The sequence below is a fragment of the Corylus avellana genome, chromosome ca5, assembly GCF_901000735.1.
Source record: "Corylus avellana chromosome ca5, CavTom2PMs-1.0".
In the NCBI taxonomy this organism is placed as follows: Eukaryota; Viridiplantae; Streptophyta; class Magnoliopsida; order Fagales; family Betulaceae; genus Corylus; species Corylus avellana.
The window spans coordinates 34,463,606-34,484,950 of NC_081545.1; the positions used below are offsets into that span (position 1 = coordinate 34,463,606).

At 34.8% G+C, this 21,345-nt stretch overlaps 4 protein-coding genes across 4 annotated transcripts; all 4 read right to left on the bottom strand.

Moving 5' to 3' along the window:
- Nucleotides 1-483: 483 nt before the first annotated feature.
- LOC132182219 (uncharacterized) lies at nt 484-1,662 on the bottom strand. The gene has a single exon (XM_059595408.1). It carries the CDS (start codon nt 1,660-1,662, stop codon nt 484-486), a length of 1,179 nt encoding a protein of 392 aa, XP_059451391.1.
- A 10,079-nt stretch (nt 1,663-11,741) lies between these two features.
- Nucleotides 11,742-13,016, bottom strand: LOC132182220 (uncharacterized). Its single transcript, XM_059595409.1, has one exon. The coding sequence runs from the start codon at nt 13,014-13,016 to the stop codon at nt 11,742-11,744; it is 1,275 nt and encodes a 424-aa protein (XP_059451392.1).
- Nucleotides 13,017-15,319: 2,303 nt separating this feature from the next.
- LOC132182221 (uncharacterized) lies at nt 15,320-16,594 on the bottom strand. The gene has a single exon (XM_059595410.1). It carries the CDS (start codon nt 16,592-16,594, stop codon nt 15,320-15,322), a length of 1,275 nt encoding a protein of 424 aa, XP_059451393.1.
- Nucleotides 16,595-19,374: 2,780 nt separating this feature from the next.
- On the bottom strand, nt 19,375-20,814 carry LOC132182222 (uncharacterized). The gene has a single exon (XM_059595411.1). It carries the CDS (start codon nt 20,812-20,814, stop codon nt 19,375-19,377), a length of 1,440 nt encoding a protein of 479 aa, XP_059451394.1.
- Between the last annotated feature and the right edge of the window lie 531 nt (nt 20,815-21,345).

Below are 21,345 nucleotides of genomic sequence, written 5' to 3' on the forward strand. Positions count from 1 at the left end.
AGTAGAAAAATATTTAGAGTTTAATCTGCATGTGGTGCTTTAATTGGTGAATTTTCTAGCTAAAACTTGACTTGCTGTAAAATTTGCATAAAATTTGTTAAGAATGAAAGAATGTACTGCTACAACAATTCATATCTAAAAAATAATAAATTATACAACATTTTTCATAAAATATTCTATCATGAAAATAATTAGAAGCCTTGATTCTAAGTAAGGGTGAAGTTCATTGTTGGATTGATCAACTAAAACGATGAATGAATATGGAAAATGAAATTAATTAAGACACAATGAGTAACATGCAACACATAAACAAACCACACGAGCAAAAAGAAAACTAGAATATAAGTTGAAAGCAAAATAAATGTCATTAAACAACATAACTAATGGAGATCAAGGTATAAAAGACAAGGGTTAATGTAAAATCTTTTTTTATGGTAGACATTTGATCTTTAAATGAGAAGACAATATATATAACGAACAAGATTAATGAAAATTGCGCATAACCCATAGTCCTTCTGGGTGATGCGCAAAATCGAAATCTCCAAATGTAACTCCTCCTAACTCATAATGTCCAAAATCAGGGAACCCATAAGGAGGATATAACTGATATATTTTACCAGAATCATCCGTGAAGTATATGCAGCTTGCTTTCAAACCAGGAAAGTCTCGAGCTGAGAGAGACAGAGATTGATTAGTACCTAAAAACAAAACTTGCTCACCTATGCATTTAGTACACTCCCATGTATTCCGAGAGAAATCCAATCTATAAACTTCAAACGTGATTGTCTTGTACGGAAAAGTACCATAATGGGTCCAATTCAAATCGTCAGTAACATGCCTACAAACCCATAGAAGATCGCCTAATGATTCAACCAGATAATATCTTTCTTCGCACCCTCTCCTTGGGTATTCTTCAAGAGAGGACAAGGGTTCACGTTTGAAAGAATTTTTGACATGGTAACTCTTTGGAGAAGAAAGATCAGCAAGATCATAAGTGTATAAAATAAGTCCACAATCGGATATAGCGTAGAACAATTGGTCCTTGAAATGTATGATATCTGCAATGTGGAAATATTCCTTAAAAGGCAGGTCTATAAAGGTCCATGACTTGTCTCCAGGCTTACAAAAAACAATATTGCGACAAGTATTGAGATTAGACAGAGCCACTACGACACAATCATCACTTGTTGGAATAGATGAAAAAATAATCTTGCGTATAATATGCCTCAAACATTTTGCGTATCTTCGGCTTTGACCTAGATATTCACATTCTACTTTGAACCCAAAGTCATCATCACATTCATATACTTTCTCTTCATCCAACTCTTCACGAGGTAGTGTATGAATGGGAGGAAGCGAGATGAGTGGAGAAGTTGTGAAGGGACTCCAAAGAAAAACGGAGCAATCAAGACGGGAGACATAAGCCAGCCAACCATGAGATGACCCAACACATATTGCATGACCAACCTCTTCAGGGATCTTAATATTGGTATTTACAACTTTTTCGTTTACGTAATCATAGAAACGGCACAAACTCCTGCCATCTTTGTCTTTCTCATCTGCCGGTTCTATCATCATCAACGGATGTGACTCAAAAACATGTGCAGCTTCTGAAGGCGATGCCAATAATGATGATGATGATGATCTATTAATAGATGTCATCTTTCGCCCAAGAAGCAATGGAGTAGAAAAGCGTAGGTTAGTCTTTTTGGTACAAGACCCAAGTGTAGCAACATGACAGAGTGAACCCCTCGTGATCATGGGCGCCATACAACATTGGTACGATAATACCATATTCATCATCTTCACTGCTCTCTCTCTCTCTCTCTATATATATATATGAAGGAAACATATCAATCAGAACAAGAAAAACTAAATAAAAATGAAAAGTGAAATATATATACACATCAACTAGCATATATAAAAAAATAAAAATAATCAGAACATAAAAAAATATGCACAAATGACATATTTTACATTGTGCACTTGACTACACAATTTCGCGAATATGTTTGCACAAAAGATTCAAAGAGAACAAAATCAAAATTAAATACTTACGTGTGATCGATCGAGTGGGTTTAGGGATGAGAAAACTTCAACCTTTAGATCCTTGGGGCCGAATATGGTTCTTGAGCCTTTTTTTTTTTTTTTGGAGAGAATGTAAGAAAATATGAGAGTTGAAAGAAAATGAAGCTGGGACAAGAGAGAGGGGGACGGCTGGCTACAAAAGGGCTAGGGTTTTGTGTCTTTCTTTATTCTCTTTTAATTTAACGAGTAAATGCTTGAATTTGAATTAATAAAATCAAATTTAATTTTATGAAAAACACCAAAAAGAGGCGTGTGGTTAATTTGGTTGTTTCTAGAATCTTGGGTTTTTATTGATGTGTGGATGTTTTCATTTATACTGAGTTATTAGGTGGTAAATCCGAGGATTGATACATATATATTTTTTTCTTATCATCCTATCCGTTGATGTTGTTGTGTGAAATGGAAAGGAGTTGAACATTTTGATTTTTGACATGAATCATTTAAGTTCTTAAATGTGTGATTGCATGAAAATGTCTCCCATTTACTACTTACTTACCAAATAAGCTTTTAATTCAAAGAAAATCTCATACAACATTTATATATATAATTGTATTTTAACAAGTTTCGAAATTTTGAATTGTTTTTTACCACTTTTTTTCCCCCCGCTAATTGAATACGTTACATGGGATTTTTTGTAGCACATTGGGTAAGTGGCGGCTAGTGTTTTTTGTTAACAAAAAATGTCTTTTTGGAAATTTAGTTAAGAGGTAACTTTCATCTTTAAAGAGAAATGATAAATATCATCTTCAAGAGAAATACTACACAACCATTTTTTAACCATTTTTTTTTTCTTACAAATTGAATAGATCAACCATTGAATTTGTAAACTCGTGTGCACTCTACACAAATTCAATAGTGGATTTATCCATTTACTATAGAAATTGTTAAAATATGGTTTGAAAAAGAATGAATTATTTTATCTCTATTAATCCTATTAAAACTAAATGTGTTGGATGAATTTCTTTCAACTCAATTAAAAAAAAAACTATTATATTCCAATATAATGAGATCCATTTGATAACACATTTCAACTTCCTTAGTCAACTAGTTATATTAGTAGGTGAATTGCTTGCATTTTAAAAACACCACACATGTTTTAATATATGGCATTGCTTAAAATACAAAGCCTCAAAGCCAATCATTATTGAAGCCTAACAACTTCGATTGGTGGTTCTTCCGTTTCTCTCATTGTCTCTTACCATGCCAACAAAGATAAGCATAATTGCCATTGATTCCTTTCCTTCACAAATATGATACACGCTACCACCATTATTTTGCCTCATTACACATAAACAAGAGAGAGGAAAAAAATATATATAGAGGAAATTGATATTATAGAATTTTATATTTGAAAAACACAAGAATATTAAAAATTATTACTCTAATCAACTTTATTTGTGGTGTTACTAGCCTCCACTAGGCCTTAAGGCTTACATGTTGAGAACTCACCTACTAGTTGGAATTCTCAAAGATTGACCCCATATCTAAGTCGGCCTAAGAAATTGGGGATTACTGATATGCTTAGCCCCTGTTGGGCCCATACTGGCCTGTTTACCTTGGGGCCTCTCTGGCCCAAACACGACAAAAGCCTCCACTATTAGAAGGACCCATAAGGCTCGTATGACAAAGTGCTCACCAGTCTGTCAAGGACATTAAAGCCAACGGGCCAAGGAGAAGTTTGTTGGCATGGCTTGAGGACCTACTGTACTCTTCTCACCTATACTTCAATAGGACGCACCACAACCAATTCCCTCTCCCAATAGGTCAAATAACGATTTTTTTTTTTTTTTTTGATATGGGGAATCTGGATTCACCTATCAGCCATACAGTACTTCGGGCTCCCCACCGAAGTGGGTACCGATTGTAGAGGTTCAACTTAGGATCCACCAATTAATCTCCGGATCCGTGCACCGCATCTATGGAAATTTTCCTACACGGATCGGGTAAATCACTGGCTTCGCTAGGAGGTGTGGCCCCAAGAGAGAGGTAGCACCCGATGGATTTTGAACTTGAGACCACTGAGGAGCAAACTCAGAGCTCAGGCTTTACTCCTTTAGATCACCTAGCCAACCCCTTGGGGTTAGGTCAAATAACGATTTTCCATGCTATAAACCTTATTCAATAACCTATTGTCTTCTTTTTTGTGGTCGACCCAATGATTTTTGCAAGCTAAATGTGTATTTTAACTCATTGAGTGTGCATGTGATAAAAAAAATTAAAAAAAAGAAAAGAAAAAAACGATGCTTTGAAAGTGTGAACACTTTACATTTTTGCGCAATGGGCAATGAGTGTGTTTTTAAAACAACACAATTTAAAAGAGTGTGTTGACACAAACAATACGTTTTTTAAACCATACATTTTGAAACTGCCAAACCAAAACAGACACTTAACCACAAATCAAATAATGATTATAAGAATGAGTAATTAAGGTAATATTATTAGATTTAAAGTCATAATTTTGTATTTTCAGGTTAAATCATTAACCTGCTGAAATGAATAAAGAAATACCAAAACCATTACTCTAATAGCCAAAAAATCGAACTTGTAGACAAAGGAACCAAGTTTAGAGCTCACTTAGCATGAGATTCGATTCCTTGCGCCGCGAACCGTGGTCGACGATGTTCACGCCGTCTCTCTCACCTACCCCATGCGGATTTCTTCTAATCCCAGCTTTTCCATCGCTGAAACACACCCTTCTCGACAAATATATGCTTTTCGAGGGACACCTCGGCAATTCTAGGAACTTGGGCCGTGTCCAGGTAAAGTGGGTTCTAGTTGCTTCGCTAGCTGAGGACCTTTTACTGCGTCAAGGCACGAAAGTTCATTGCCCAAACAAAGAGATTAGCAAGAAAGAAAAAATGGGAGTAGAATGTTAACATATGAAGCAAACAAAAATTATAGAAGATTTTGTAGAAAAATGGAGCCAAATGAGAAAACAATGGTAATATCTTTTAGAAGACGTCAAAGGAATAGTGTATAGTTGTTGCACCAACCAAGCCGTCAAAGGAATAGTGTATAGTTGTTGCAACAACCAAACCGTCAAAGGAATAATGCATGATTGTTGCACTAACCATGGATTTTCATGTTTCTCACCAACCCTTTTTACACCTATATAAGGAGCATCAAGCTTCAATGTTTCAAAAAGCCAAAACAAGAAAAGAATAGAGAGAGAAAAAGAAGGAAAGGTTGAGAGAAAAGAGTATAGAGAGATAAGTCTAGTGTTAGGCATATAAGAATTGCAGATCACAACATAGAAGAGTTGTGTGCAATCTCTCTCGGAAATATTTCTTGTAAAGTCTCTTTGTTATTTTCTCCCAAAGTAATGAAATCTCTACAACTCGGTGGATGTAGGCAGTATTAGCTGAACCACATAAATTTCTTGTCTTGTGTGTGATTGTGTGTATTCATAGTATTAATCAAAATATACGTGTATGTTCTGTCTAGGAAAAAATGGATTTTAAGTGAGACCGGTGTGACTCCTCTAATACTACCTAGGAATGTACCGAGCTGTATCTTTGGTAAAATACTATTTACCGTACTTAATTGTTATTTTTCTTGACAGATTGAATCCCAAGATCCTAGAGAGGAATTAGCAGTGCCTAATTTCCTGACAGATTTGTTAGTACCTTGTAACGGTAAATTGAGTAGGGAAGGACAAGGATGCCATTGAAGAAATATTATATATAGCTACTTGCAGATTCTGTGCTTTATTGGTCCCTCTTCTCTTGCCTGTGTTATGCTTTGTGTTCTCTCGGGAATTTTGTCGAGCATATGGTAGGGCACCAAACAGGTTTTCGCCTTCCCGCAACACGGGTCTCTTTGGTATTAGTACGCACAAACGTGGTGCTCACGACGATTTGGGAGCTTTCGGGGAATGAGTAATCACGCCAGCGTGATTGAATAAGAAGCACAGTTTTGAAATGAGGACCGAGTCAATTTACGTTAAAACCCCAATTTCTTCTGCCTCAAAACTCCTCCCTCGTTTTCTACCCAAAATTTTGCCGCCCCATGCGTGCAACCGCTAGCTCCGGGATACAAATATTTTGTGATTTAGATGATATTTATTAACACTAATTTAAGGAATACGTTAATATTTAAAAATTGAAAAATAATAAAGATACAACTAAAACTCAACTTTAGTCCAACTTTTTTCTAAGTTTTTTTTAAAAAAATTGCATGCGAAGGAGAAAGAACCTTAAACTAGAGAAAGGGAAATTTAGTATAAAAGTTTGGCCAAAATTTAGTTTAAGTTGTGACTGTATTACCTCTTTAAAATTATTCAAATCACACATAAGGCATTGTATTCAAACTAAATAAATTAAGAAAAGATGTAGCCTATAAAACTTTAACCTAAACCACCTTAATCTTATTATTTCGCTATTTATTTATTTTTCTATTTTATTCCGCCCAAGCCCACTCTGCTGCTCGACTCCGCGGCTTGTCGACACCAACCATTGTTCATTTGAGATACTCCATCCTGTTAACAGGAGATTAGTTATCTCAAACCTGTCACCTTATCTCTATTCCCCATCACCGGAAAGTTGTTTTTTTGGTTGTGGATTTAGAGTTTTCGTGTGATTACAGGATTCAAGGCTATCGTTGTCATCCTTGAGACTGTCAAACTGGTTTGGCAAATTAAGGTACCTTGAGTTCTGTTATTTTTGTTGTTGGATTGTCGTTTTTATAGACATTCTGAAGTTTGTCTCTCTTTTTTTTGCTGGATGATTAATCTTCGGTTGGCACTGGAATATTGATTTTTGCTTGCAATAGGAGATCATCAAGCAAGTTTGCTTCGAGAGTTTTCTTCTGTCTTTGAGAAAGTTGTCTTTTGTGTAGATATGATAAATCATGAGAAGAATCGGGCTTGATTTGATTCATTCTGATTCGGCCTCAACTTGCCATCATAAGTAGGATGGAGATAAACAATCCTCACATCATAAAAATGAAGGAAACAGATCAATTAGAAAATTTAACAATTATCACGAGAACGTAGACTCAAACAAATTATCCATAATTAAAAACATAAATTCTGAATTTTGAACAACAATATAAGCTGGTGTGGCCCTAGCCTTGATTCTTTTTTATCGGATGTCCCCGAGGGGACCCTAGCCTTGATTCTAAGCAAGGGTGAAGTCCATTGTTGGATTCAACTCAAAACGATGAATGAATATGGAGTATGAAAATAATTAAGACACAAAGAGTAACATGCAACACATAGACAAACCAACCGAGCAAAAAGAAAACTAGAACATAAGTTGAAAGCAAAAGAAATGTCATTAATATAAAGGATAAGTGGTTGTAGAATTTTTTTCTTGGCACCTTTGACAATATAATGAAGGAGATTAATGAAAATGGCGCATAACCCAAAAAGGTGGTGGTAAAACCCTGGAATCACCAAATCTGCACAATTCTCCAAATACATATCCTCCACCTAGCTCGTAGTGCCCATAATCATTGCCCCCATAACCCTCGCGCCCAAAAGGAGGATATTTCTTATGTATTTCACAAGAATCATCTGTGAAGTATATGCAGTTTGCTTTCAAACTGAAAAAGTTTCGAGCTAAGAGAGAGAGAGATTGGTTAGTACCTACAAACAAAACTTGGTCACCTATGCATCTAATAGGTTCCCATATATTCTGAGAGAAATCCAACTTATAAACGTCAAATGTGGTTGTCTGGTCTGGAGATTCAATAATACTAGAATTGGCTATAATTTCTCCATCGCCATCCATCTTGTTAGTAATAAACCTACAAACCAACAAAAGCTCACCTGACGATTCGACCAAATAATATCTTTCTTTGCAAGATCTCCTTGTGCATTTTTCAAGTGAGGATAAGTGTTCATATTTGGAACAAGTTTCAATAGGGTAACTCTTTGGAGAAGAAAGATCAGCAAGATCATAAGCGTATAAAGTACGTCCATGAGAGGTAATGGTGTAGAACAATTGGTCCTTGAAATGTGTGACATCTACAATGTCAAAATATTTCTTAAGTGGTGGTTCTACAAAAGTCCATGACTTGTCCCCAGGTTTACAAAAAGCAATACTGCGATGAATGCTAAGACCAGGCAAAGCCACTACGATGCAATCATCACTTGTAGGAACAGATGACAAAACAATCTTGCGTATAAGATATAGAATCAAACGCTTTGCTGACCAAGTATAGAAACTTTGGCTTTGATCAGGATAATTCCATTCTACTTTAAACCCAAAATCAAGGGAAGAATCATCATCCGATTCATATGCACTTTTCCATTTGTGACACAAAGTGTCACCCTCATATCTCTCCAATATTTCATCATCGGGAGAAGAATCATCATCCGATTCATATGCACTAGTGTCACCCTCATATCTCTCCAATATTTCATCATCGGGGGAAGAATCATCATCTAATTCATATGTACTAGTGTCACCCTCATATCTCTCCAATATTTCATCATCCGGGTTCTCTTCATCCACCTCTTCACTTGGTATAACCGTTATGAATGGTAGTGTATGAATGGGAGGAAGCGAGATGAGTGGAGTGGTTGTGAAGGGACTCCAAAGAAAAACGGAGCAGTCAAGGCGGGAGATATAAGCTAGCCAACCATGAGATGACCCAACACATATTGCATGATCAACCTCTTCGGGGATCTTAATATTGGTATGTACAACCTTTTCATTTACGTAGTCATAGAAACGGCAGAGACTCCTACCATCTTCCTCCTCCTCATCCGGTGGTATCATCATCAACGGATGTGAATTAGCTTTTGAAGGCGATGCCAGTAATGATGATGATGATCTATTAATAGGAGGCACCTTCCGCCCAAGAAACAATGGAGTAGCAAAGCAGAGGTTGGCATTCTTGGTACAAGACCCAAGTGTAGCAACACGACAGAGTGAACCCCTGGTGATCACGGGCGCCATACAACATTGGTACGATAATACCATATTCATCATCTTCACCGCTCTATCTATCTATATATATATAGGAAACAGAGATCAATCAGAACAAGAAAAACTAAATAAAAATGAAAAGTGAAATATATATATATATATATACACATCAGCTAGCATATATAAAAAATAAAAATAATCAGGAAATAAAAACATATATTCACAAATGAATCATAATTACAATTTCTATTCCAATTGTCTAACAGTTGAAATTGTGATTCTTTTTGCTGCATGGAAAGTAACGTTACATGTATATATTATGCGTTGTATTTAAGGAGAAAAAAAAAATCATGTATATATGTGTGATGTGCAAGGACGAAAAAGGTTTCAAGAAATCTAATAATAGCACATTTGGATTTGGAACACAAGTTATATAGATGACATATTTTACATTGTACACGCGACTGCACGAGTTCACGAATATATATACATGTTTGCACAAAAGATTGAAAGAGAAAATAGAAAATTAAATACTTACGTGTGATCGAGTGGTTTTAAGGATGAGAAAACTTCAATCTATAGATCCTTGGGACCAAATATGGATCTTGAGTTTTTTTTTGGGAGAGAATGTAAGATAATATGAAGGGACAAGATAGAGGGGACGGCTGGCTACAAATGGGCTAGGGTTTTGTGTCTCTCTTTATTCTCTTTCATTAATTTAGTTTTACGAGTAAATGCAAGGAATTTTAATTAATGAAATCAAATTTAATTTTGTGTAAAACACCAAAAAGAAGCGTGTGGTTAATTTGGTTGTTTCTAGAATCTGGGGTTTCTATTCTAGTATATATAGATTGATGTGTGCATGCTATTATATATACTGAGTTATTAGGTGGTAAATCCGACTGTACGTTTATATATATATATATATTGGTTCTTTATCATCCTATCGATCCGTTGATATTGTTTTGTGAAATGGATAGGAGTTGAAAATTTTGATTTTATAGTGTTTACGGTGGAATTGAATTTTGACAAGAATCATTCCTTAAATGTGTGATTGGATGAGAATGTCTCCCCTATTTATTAATTACCAAATTATAGATGAATCACAATCTAAGATAGATGTGTTATATCCTTAAAAGACAACAAGTGATGTTAGGGTTTTCATATTAGAATGCAACAATAAAGCTCATTTATGGTATTTAATTTGTACCCTTTTTTGTTTGTTTATATTTTGTCAACCAATCAATCTATACAATGATTTTTTTTTTTTTTTTTTTGGTAAGTGTCTATATAATGATTCGCATTTGCTGAAGAATCAGACACCCCAAATTGTGTCCTTATTTGGCCAGCCGTGCGCCAAGTATAAAATCCTGGTTTGAATCACAGTTTCATTTATTTTGTTATATAAGTAAAGAAAAATGTTATTTAATAGACTTTCCTACAATTTTAATACATTTTTCTTACAAGTGTTGTTATAAATTTTTATTTTCACTATCACTGTCATTTTAGATATGAAAATCGTATATGAGTTTAGTAAATAACTTTACTTATAAGTAAACAAACAAGCAACAATCCCCTCTTCCCTTCCCCTGTAAATTGCTTAGAAGAAGAAAAAAAAAAAATCAAACAACAAGATAACAAAAAAGTCTAGAACTAAAAACATTATCATGAGAATTCACACTCAACAGATTATCCAGAAATTAAAACATAAATTTGGAAATTGAACAACAATATTAGTTGGTGTAACCACGTGTCGCCTTCAAAGAGATATATATATATATATATATATATATATATATATATGCGCACGCCTTATGGTCCCAAGATTATAAGGAACGACAGTCCTCAAATCATAGGATTTTTTTTTTTTTCATTTATTTTTTATATTGGAAATTTTTATATAAAACAATAGTACAAGCACTAATATACATATTCATTCATTTATCGATCAATTGCCTTTTTTCAAGATATAAGTATGATTTCATGAATGAAATGACACGTTGCTGAAAAAAATAAAAAAAAGCAAAAGCGATTGTCAATCAACTTTTTAGTACAAGAAAAAATAAATTAAATAACGTTAAAATATTTATAAACCCTTCTTTTCTTTCAAGTTAATTATGATAACCAAGAAGAATAAATTATACAACCTTTTTCATAAAATCTTGGTAGGCAAAAACTAATAAAATATTGCTACCCAACAAGCGTACTATAAGAAAATTAACAAACTTTAATAAAAACCAAGTAAAGCTAGCTATTTTTAAAATCAGTTAAAAATTAGAATCTAATCATCAACTATAACCTAGTTATCGAGTAAAGTTAGCATCCAAAAATTAGATCTAGAGAAAAAACATGTATATATATATATATACATTATTGTTCATTTTATCAACAATTATTTGTTATAATTTGATCAAAAGAATATAACTTGAACATTAATTGAAATTAAGACGTAAGAAATCTCCACAGAATTCACCATCATGAAAATGAAATTGGAGGCCTTGATTCTAAGCAAGGGTGAAGTTCATTGTCGGATTCAACTCAAAAAGATGAATGAACATGGAGTATGAAAATAATTAAGACACAATGAGTAACATGCAATACATAAACAAACCACCCGAACAAAAAGAAAACTATAATACAAGTTGAAAGCAAAATAAATGTCATTAAACAACATAACTAATGGAGATAGAGGTATAAAAGATAAGGGTTACTGTTGAATCTTTTTTATGGTAGGCCTTCGGTCTTTAAATGAGAAGACATTATATATAACGAATAATATTAATGAAAATTGCGCATAACCCAGAATCCTTTTGGTTGATGCGCAAATTTGAATTCCCCAAATGTAACTCTTCCTAACTCGTAATGTCCAAAATCATGGAACCCATAAGGAGGATATAATTGATATGTTTTACAAGAATCATCCGTGAAGTATATGCAGTTTGCTTTCAAACTAGGAAAGTCCCGAGCTGAAAGAGAGAGAGATTGATTAGTACCTAAAAACAAAACTTGCTCACCAATGCATTTAGTAGACTCCCATGTATTCCGAGAGAAATTCAATCTATAAACTTCAAACGTAATTGTCCTGTCCGGAAAAGTACCACAACCGGTCCCATTCCAATAGTCAGTAACATGCCTACAAACCCACAGAAGATCGCCTAATGATTCAACCAAATAATATCTTTGTTCGCACCATCTCGTTGGGTATCCTTCAAATGAGGACAATAGTTCACATTTGAAAGAATTTTTGACATGGTAACTCTTTGGAGAAGAAAGATCAGCAAGATCATATGTGTATAAAATAAGTCCACAATCGGATACAGCGTAGAACAATTGGTCCTTGAAATGTATGATATCTGCAATGTGGAAATATTTCTTAAAAGGCAGGTCTATAAAGGTCCATGACTTGTCTCCAGGTTTACAAAAAATAATATTGCGACAAGTATTGAGATTAGACAAAGCCACTACGATGCAATCATCACTTGTTGGAATAGATGAAAAAATAATCTTGCGTATAATATGCCTCAAACGTTTTGCGTATCTTCGGCTTTGACCTAAATATTCAAATTCTACTTTGAACCCAATATCATTATCACATTCATACGCTTTCTCTTCATCAAACTCGTCACGAGGTAGTGTATGAATGGGAGGAAGCGAGATGAGTGGAGAAGTTGTGAAGGGACTCCAAAGAAAAACGGAGCAATCAAGACGAGAGACATAAGCCAGCCAACCATGAGATGACCCAACACATATTGCATGATCAATCTCTTCAGGGGTCTTCGTATTGGTATTTACAACTTTTTCATTTACGTAATCATAGAAACGGCACAAACTCCTGCCATCTTTGTCTTTCTCATCTGCCGGTTCTATCATCATCAATGGATGTGAGTCAAAAACATGCGCAGCTTTTGAAGGCGATGCCAATAATGATGATAGTGATGTATTAATAGAAGGCATCTTTTGCCCAAGAAGCAATGGAGTAGAAAAGCATAGGTTAGTCTTTTTGTTACAAGACCCAAGAGTAACAACAAGAGAGAATGAACCCCTGGTGATCATGGGCGCCATACAACATTGGTACGGTAATACCATATTCATTATCTTCACCGCTCTATATATATATATGAAGGAAACATATCAATCAAGACAAGAAAAACTAAATAAAAATGAAAAGTGAAATATATATATACACATCAGCTAGCATATATAAAAAAGATAAAAATAATCAGCACATAAAAAAAAATGCACAAATGACATATTTTACATTGAACACGTGACTACACCATTTCGCGAATATGTTTGCACAAGAGATTCAAAGAGAACAAAATGAAAATAAAATACGTACGTGTGAGTGGATTTAGGGATGAGAAAACTTCAATCTTGAAATCCTTCTATCTTGATCGGTAGATTGGCAGAGAGAGAACTGAAATTTTGTCCTGAAAACAAGGGGATGGCCGAATATGGTTCTTGAGTTTTTTTCGGAGTGAATGTACGTAAGAAAATATGAGATTTGAAAGAAAATGAAGGGACAAAAGAGAGGGAGACGGCTACAGATGTGCTAGGGTTTTGTGTCTCTCTTTATTCTTTATTAGTTTTACGAGTAAATGCTATGAATTTGAATTTATGAAACAAAATTTAATTTTGTGAAAAGCACCAAAAAGAGCCGTGTGATTAATTTGGTTGTTTCTATAATCTTGGGTTTCTATATATATATATATTGATGTGTGCATGTTATTCATTTATACTGAGTTATTATGTGGTAAATCCGACTGTTGATATATATTTTTCTTTGTTCTTATCAATATCCTATCCGTTGATACTGTTATGAGAAATGGAAAGGAGTTGAACATTTTGATTTTATAGTCTTTAATGGAGACACCAATTTTGGCCTGCCACCCAATTGTTTAAGGTTGAATTGAATTTTGAAATGAATCATTTCTTAAATGTGTGATTGCATGATAACGTAACTTTTATAAAGTATTAGTACAAACCAAGCCTATTATATCCTTCAATGAGAGGTTGAAACCAACAAAAAAAAAAAAAATCAAATAATACCGAAACACCAAATTTGACCCTTCTTTTCACTGATCAACGTAAAAAGAAAAAAATAAAATAGAATAAAACCAATCCCCATTTACCTAATCTCAGCCACCACTGCCATACGCTGGTTCCACCACTGCCACGCGGTCGTCAATTCTGCCGCTCTTCCTCCCACTGGGCCCTTCAGTCCCCAGCCCTTCCCAATGACTTTGCTTTAACACGTGGCGTATAAAGGAAACTTCTATTTTGGAATGGAAACAAAACAAATCGAAATTGGCAAAAAGTGAATATATTAATAGGAGAAATGTTTTGGGATGAGAAAACTTCAATATTAATTGAAATCCTTCTATCTTGGTTGGTAGATTGGTATAGAGAGAGAGAGAGAATCGAATACGGTTCTTGAGTTTTTTTTGGAGAGAATGTAAGAAAATATGAGATTTGAAAGAAATGAATGGAAAAGAGAGAGGGGGACGGCTACAAATGGGCTAGGGTTTAGTGTCTCTCCTGATTCTTTGTTAGTTTTAGGAGTAAATGCATGGAATTTGAATTAATTATGAAATAAAATTTAATTTTGTGAAAAACGCCAAAAGAAGGCATGTGGTTTGAGTTTCTCTATATATATTGATGCGTGCACGTTATTCATTTATAATGAGTTATTAGGTAGGTGGTCCGAGGATTGAGATTGTTTTGTTCTTTGATGTTGTTGTGTGAAATGGAAAAGACTTGAAAATTTTGATTTTATAGTCTTTATTGGAGACACTGATTTTCTCCTTCCACCTGGTGTTTAAGGTGGAAATGAATTTTGATATGAATGATTCTTTAAATGTGTGATTGGAGAGAGTTTAATCTGCATGTGCTGCTTTAATTAATTGGTGAATTTTCTAGCTAAAATTTGACTTGTCGTAAAATTTGCATAAAATTTATTACGAATGAAAGAATGTACTGCTACAAAATTCCAATCTAAAAAATAATTAATATTATATTCATAAAATATTCCATCATGAAAATGAATTAGAAGCCTTGATTCTAAGAAGGGTGGAGTTCATTGTTGGATTGATCAACTCAAACGATGAATGAATATGGAGTATGAAAATAATTAGGACACAACGAGATGTAAAGTGCACACAAACAAACCACCTGAGCAAAAAGAACATAAATGTCATTAAACAACATAAATAATGAAAGATGATCAAGGCATAAAAGATAAGTGGTTGTAGAATCTTTTTTATGGTAGCCATTTGATCTTTAAATGAGAAGACAACATTGCAAACAAGATTAATGAAAATTGTGCATAACCCAGAAGGTCAACATTGCGAACAAGATTAATGAAAATTGCGCATAACCCAGAATCCTTCTGGGTGATGCGCAAATTCGAATTCTCCAAATGTAACTCCTCCTAGCTCGTAATGCCCAAAATCAGGAAACCCATAAGGAGGATATAATTGATATGTTTTACAAGAATCATCCGTGAAGTATATGCAATTTTCTTTCAAACTAGGAAAGTCTCGAGCTGAGAGAGAGAGAGATTGGTTAGAACCTAAAAACAAAACTTGCTCACCTATGCATTTAGTACACTCCCATGTGTTCCGAGAGAAATCCAGTCTATAAACTTCAAACATGATTGTCTTGTCTGGAAGTGTATCAAAACAGGTCCCATTCCAATCTTCAGTAAAATGCCTACGAACCCACAGAAGACCACCTAATGATTCAACCAGATAATATCTTTCTTTGCACCTTCTCGTTGGGTATCCTTCAAGTAAGGATAAGGGTTCATATCTGAAAGAATTTTTGACATGGTAACTCTTTGGAGAAGAAAGATCAGCAAGATCATAAGTGTATAAAATAAGTCCACAATTGGATACAGCATAAAACAATTGGTCCTTGAAATGTATGATATCTACAATGTGGAAATATTTCTTAAAAGGAAGGTCTATAAAGGTCCATGACTTATCTCCAGGTTTACAAAAAACAATATTGCGACAAGTATTGAGATTAGACAGAGCCACTACGATGCAATCATCACTTGTTGGAATAGATGAAAAAATAATCTTGCGTATAATATGCCTCAAACGTTTTGCGTATCTTCGGCTTTGACCTAGATATTCACGCTTTACTTTGAACCCAAAATCATCATCACATTCATACGCTTTCTCTTCATCCAACTCTTCACGATGTAGTGTATGAATGGGAGGAAGCAAGATGAGTGGAGAAGTTGTGAATGGACTCCAAAGAAAAACAGAGCAATCGAGACGGGAGACATAAGCCAGCCAACCATGAGATGACCCAACACAGATTGCATGATCAAGCTCTTTAGGGATCTTAGTATTGGTATTTACAACTTTTTCGTTTACATAATCATAGAAACGGCACAATCTCCTGCCGTCTTTGTCTTTCTCATCAGCCGGTTCTATCATCATCAATGGATGTGACTCAAAAATATGTGCCCCTTTTGAAAGCGAAGCCAGTAATGATGATGATGTTCTATTAATAGAAAGCATCTTTCGCCCCAAAAGCAATGGAGTAGAAAAGCATAGGTTAGTCTTTTTGGTACAAGACCCAAGTGTAGCAACATGAGAGAGTGAATCCCTGGGGATCATGGGCGCCACACAACATTGGTACGATAATACGATATTCATCATCTTCACTGCTCTATATATATGAAGGAGACATATCAATCAGGACAAGAAAAACTAAATAAAAATGAAAAGTGAAATATATATACACACATCAGCTAGCATATATATATATATATATATATATATATAAAATTTCGCGAATATGTTCGCACAAAAGATTCAAAGAGAACAAAATGAAAATAAAATACGTACGTGTGAGTGGATTTAGGGATGAGAAAACTTCAATCTTGAAATCCGTCTATCTTAATCGGAAGATTGGTAGAGAGAGAATCGAAATGTTGTCCTGAAAACAAGGGGATGGCCGAATATGGCTCTTGAGTTTTTTTCGGAGAGACTAATGTAAGAAAATATGAGATTTGACAGAAAATGAAGGGATCGGACAAGAGGGAAAAGGATCCTCTCCAATTCAAAATCCCTCTATTTTCTCCATTTAGTATATTTTGAAGGGTATTGCATTTAATGCACTATCATCATTAAAAATTTTGGACAACAATACTCTTCAAAATGTACTAATGAAATGGAGAAAATTGAGGAATTTTGAAATGGAGAGATCCGGACAAAAAAGAGAGAGGGAGACGGCTACATATGGGCTAGGGTTTTGTGTCTCTATCTCTTTATTCTTTATTAGTTTTACGAGTAAATTAATGCTATGAATTTGAATTTATGAAACAAAATTTAATTTTGTGAAAAACACCAAAAAGAGGTGTGGTTGTTTCTAGAATCTTGGGTTTCTTGATGTGTGCATGTTATTCATTTATACTGAGTTATTAAGGTGATAAATCTGACTGTTGATATTTTCTTTTTCTTTTTTGTTCTTATCAATATCCTATTCGTTGATATTGTTGTGTGAAATGGAAAGGAGTACTTGAACATTTTGATTTAATTTATAGTCTTTAATGGAGACACCAATTTTTGTTACAAAAAAAAAAAATGGAGACACCAATTTTGGCCTGCAGCCACCTACTGTTTAAGGTGGAAATTAATTTTGAAATGAATCATTCCTTAAATGTGTGATTGCATGATATTAATGTAACTTTTATAAGGTATTCTTCAAAATAAAATAAAAAACTTTTGCCTGTGTTTTGCTTTGTGTTCTCTCGGGAATTTTGTCGAGCATATGGTAGGACGCCAAACGGGTTTTCGCCTTCCCGCAACACGCGATTTGGGAGCTTTCGAGGAATGAGTAATCACGCCAGGTGATTTAAAGAAATCCATGCACAGTGAGGACCGTGTCAATTTACGTTAAAACCCCAATTTCTTCCGCCTCAAAACTCCTCCCTTACCCAAAATTTTTCCGCCCCATGCGGGTGCAACCTCGAGCTCCATATTAAGGATACAAATCTTTTGTAATGAATATTAATTTGTATTTTTTAAATCAAGAATTTAGATGATATTTATTAACTTTAATTTAAGAGCGACAAAGTTTTCCTCTAAACTGGGTTTGAGGAATTTCTTTCAACCTTGTTTATAAAAATGACATGTGTCCTTTAAACATGTAAGATGCACATGTTTTTTAAATAGTAGGAACAAAGTTAGAATAAATTTTATTAAAAACTCATATACATCTCACATGTTATTAAAAAAAAAGACATTCTCCCTCCCCCTTTTGTGCAGACATATAAAAAATAAAAAATAAAATAAAAATCATTTTTATAGAATAAATTAAAGAAAATTCTTTCAATCTAATTTGAAAGAAAACTTTGTTCATTTAACAGCTATGTTTTTTTTTTTATGCCACCCAAGCCCAGCGGGGCCGCTAGTCTGACACCAACGCTCGTTCATTTGAGATACTCCATCCCTCCATCCGGCAGGTGATTAGTTATCTCAAACCTATCACCTTATCTCTATCCCCCATCGCAAGAAAGTTGATTTTTTGGTTGTGGATTTTGAGTTTTCTTGTGACTACAGGATCCTGGGCAGTCGTTGTCGTCCTTGAGACTGTCAAACTGGTTTGGTGGCATATTAAGGTACGTACCTTGAGTTCTGTTATTTTTGTTGTTGGATTGTTGTTTTTATGGACATTCTGAAGTTGGTCTGGTTTTTTTTTTTTTGATGAATGATTAATCTTCGGTTGGCACTGGAATGATTTTTGCTTGCCATTGGAGATATCATGATTAATTACTCTCCGGGAGATCATGATTTTTCCCTCCATCCAACTGTCAAACTGGTTTTCTTGTGTCTTTGTTTCTGAAGATTCATAATTAATTACTCTCTCAACCCAATTGAACTGTAAATATGCACCTGTTCTATGGTGCCAATCCACTGCTGCTTTTGCATCATAGATGTTCTTCTCGCGTCATGAATAATGAAAATCTTAGAATCTAAAATTCAATGAAATAAATGAGTGTTGGGGGGTGGGGGGTTGTGTGAAGAAAGTTGTCTTTTGTGTGGATATGATAAATCATGAGAAGAATAGGGCTTGATTTGATTCATTCTGATTCAACTCAAATTCATTATTGGATTTGAATCACTATATAAGCTGGTGTAGCCCTAGCATTGATTCTAAGCAAGGGTGAAGTTCATTGTTGGATTCAACTCAAAACGATGAATGAATATGAAGTATGTAAATAATTAAGACACAACGAGTAACATGGAACACATAAACAAAACCAACTGATCGAGCAAAAAGAAAACTAGAACATATGTTGAAAGCAAAAGAAATGTCATTAAACAACAAAAATAGTAGAGATCAAGGTATAAATGCTAGGTGGTTGTAGAATTTTTTCTGGGTGTAAAGGAGATTAATGAAAATGGCGCATAACCCAAAAAGGTGGTGGTAAAATCCTGCCATCACCAAATCTGCACAATTCTCCAAAAACGTATCCCCCACTTAGCTCGTAGTGCCCATAATCATTGCCCACATAACCCTCGCACCCAAAAAGAGGATATTTCTTATGTATTTCACAAGAATCATCCGTGAAGTATATGCAATTTGCTTTCAAATTAGGAAAGCTCTGAGCTGAGAGACAGAGAGATTGGTTAGTACCTACAAACAAAACTTGGTCACCTATGCATCTAATAGGTTCCCATCTATTCCGACAGAAATCTAGCCTATAAACGTCAAACATGGTTGTCTGGTCTGGAGATTCAATAATATCAGAGTTGACTATAATTTCGCCATCGCTATTCATCTCATTAGAAAAAAACCTACAAACCCACAAAAGCTCACCTGATGATTCGACCAAATAATATCTTTCTCCGCAAGATATCCTCGTGTACTTTTCAAGTGAGGATAAGTGTTTATGTGCGAAACAAGTTTTGATAAGGTAACTCTTTGGAGAAGAAAGATCAGCAAGGTCATAAGCGTATAAAGTAACTCCACAAGAGGTAATGGCGTAGAACAATTGGTCATTGAAATGTATGACATCTACAATGTCAAAATTTTTCTTAAGTGGCGGTTCTACAAAGGTCCATGACTTATCCCCAGGTTTACAAAAAGCAATACTGCGATGAATGCTAAGACCAGGTACAGCCACTACGATGCAATCATCACTTGTAGGAACTGATGACAAAACAATCTTGCGTATAAGATATAGAATCAAACGATTTGCTGACCTGGTATAGAAACTTTGGCTTTGATCAGGATAATCCCATTCTACTTTAAACCCAAAATCGGGGGAAGAATCATCATCAGATTCATATGCACTTTTCCATTTGTGACACAAAGCGTCACCCTCATATCTCTTCAATATTTCATCTTCATCCACATCTTCACGAGGTATAACTGTTATGGATGGTAGTGTATGAATGGGAGGAAGGGAGATGAGTGGAGAGGTCGTGAAGGGACTCCAAAGAAAAACGGAGCAGTCAAGGCGGGAGATATAAGCCAACCAACCATGAGATGACCCAATGCATATTGCATGATTAACCTCTTCAGGGATCTTAATATTGGTATTTATAACATTTTCATTTACATAGTCATAGAAACGGCACAGACTCCTACCATCTTCCTCCTCATCCGGTGGTATCATCATCAACGGATGTGAATTAGCTTTTGAAGGCGATGCGAATAATGATGGTGGTGATCTATTAATAGAAGGCATCTTTCGCTTAAGGAGCAATGGAGTAGAAAAGCATAGGTTGGTCTTCTTGGTATAAGACCCAAGTGTAGCAACACGGCAGAGTGAACCCCCGGTCATTGGCACCATACACCATTGGTACGATAATGGCATGTTCACCATCTTCACCTCTTTATATATGAAGGAAATAGATCAATCAGAACAAGAAAAACTAAATAAAAATGAAAAGTGAAATATTAATACACATTAGCTAGCATATATAAAAAATAAAAATAATCAGCAAACAGAACAAAATCAAAATTAAATACTTACATGTGTGTGGATTTAGGGATGAGAAAACTTCAATAATTGAATTCGATCCTTCTATCTCGATTGGTAGATTGGTAGAGAGAGAGAGAGAGAATCGAATATGGTTCTTTAGTTTTTTTTGGAGAGAATGTAAGAAAATCTGAGATTTGAAAGAAATGAATGGAAAAGAGAGAGGGGGACGGCTACAAACGGGCTAGGGTTTTGTGTCTCTCCCGATTCTTTGTTAGTTTTAGGAGTAAATGCGTGGAATTTGAATTAATTAAGAAATAAAATTTAATTTTGTGAAAAACACCAAAAGAAGGCGTGTGGTTTGGGTGTTTCTAGAATCTTGAGTTTCTCTATATATATTTATGCGTGCATGTTATTCATTTATAATGATCATGA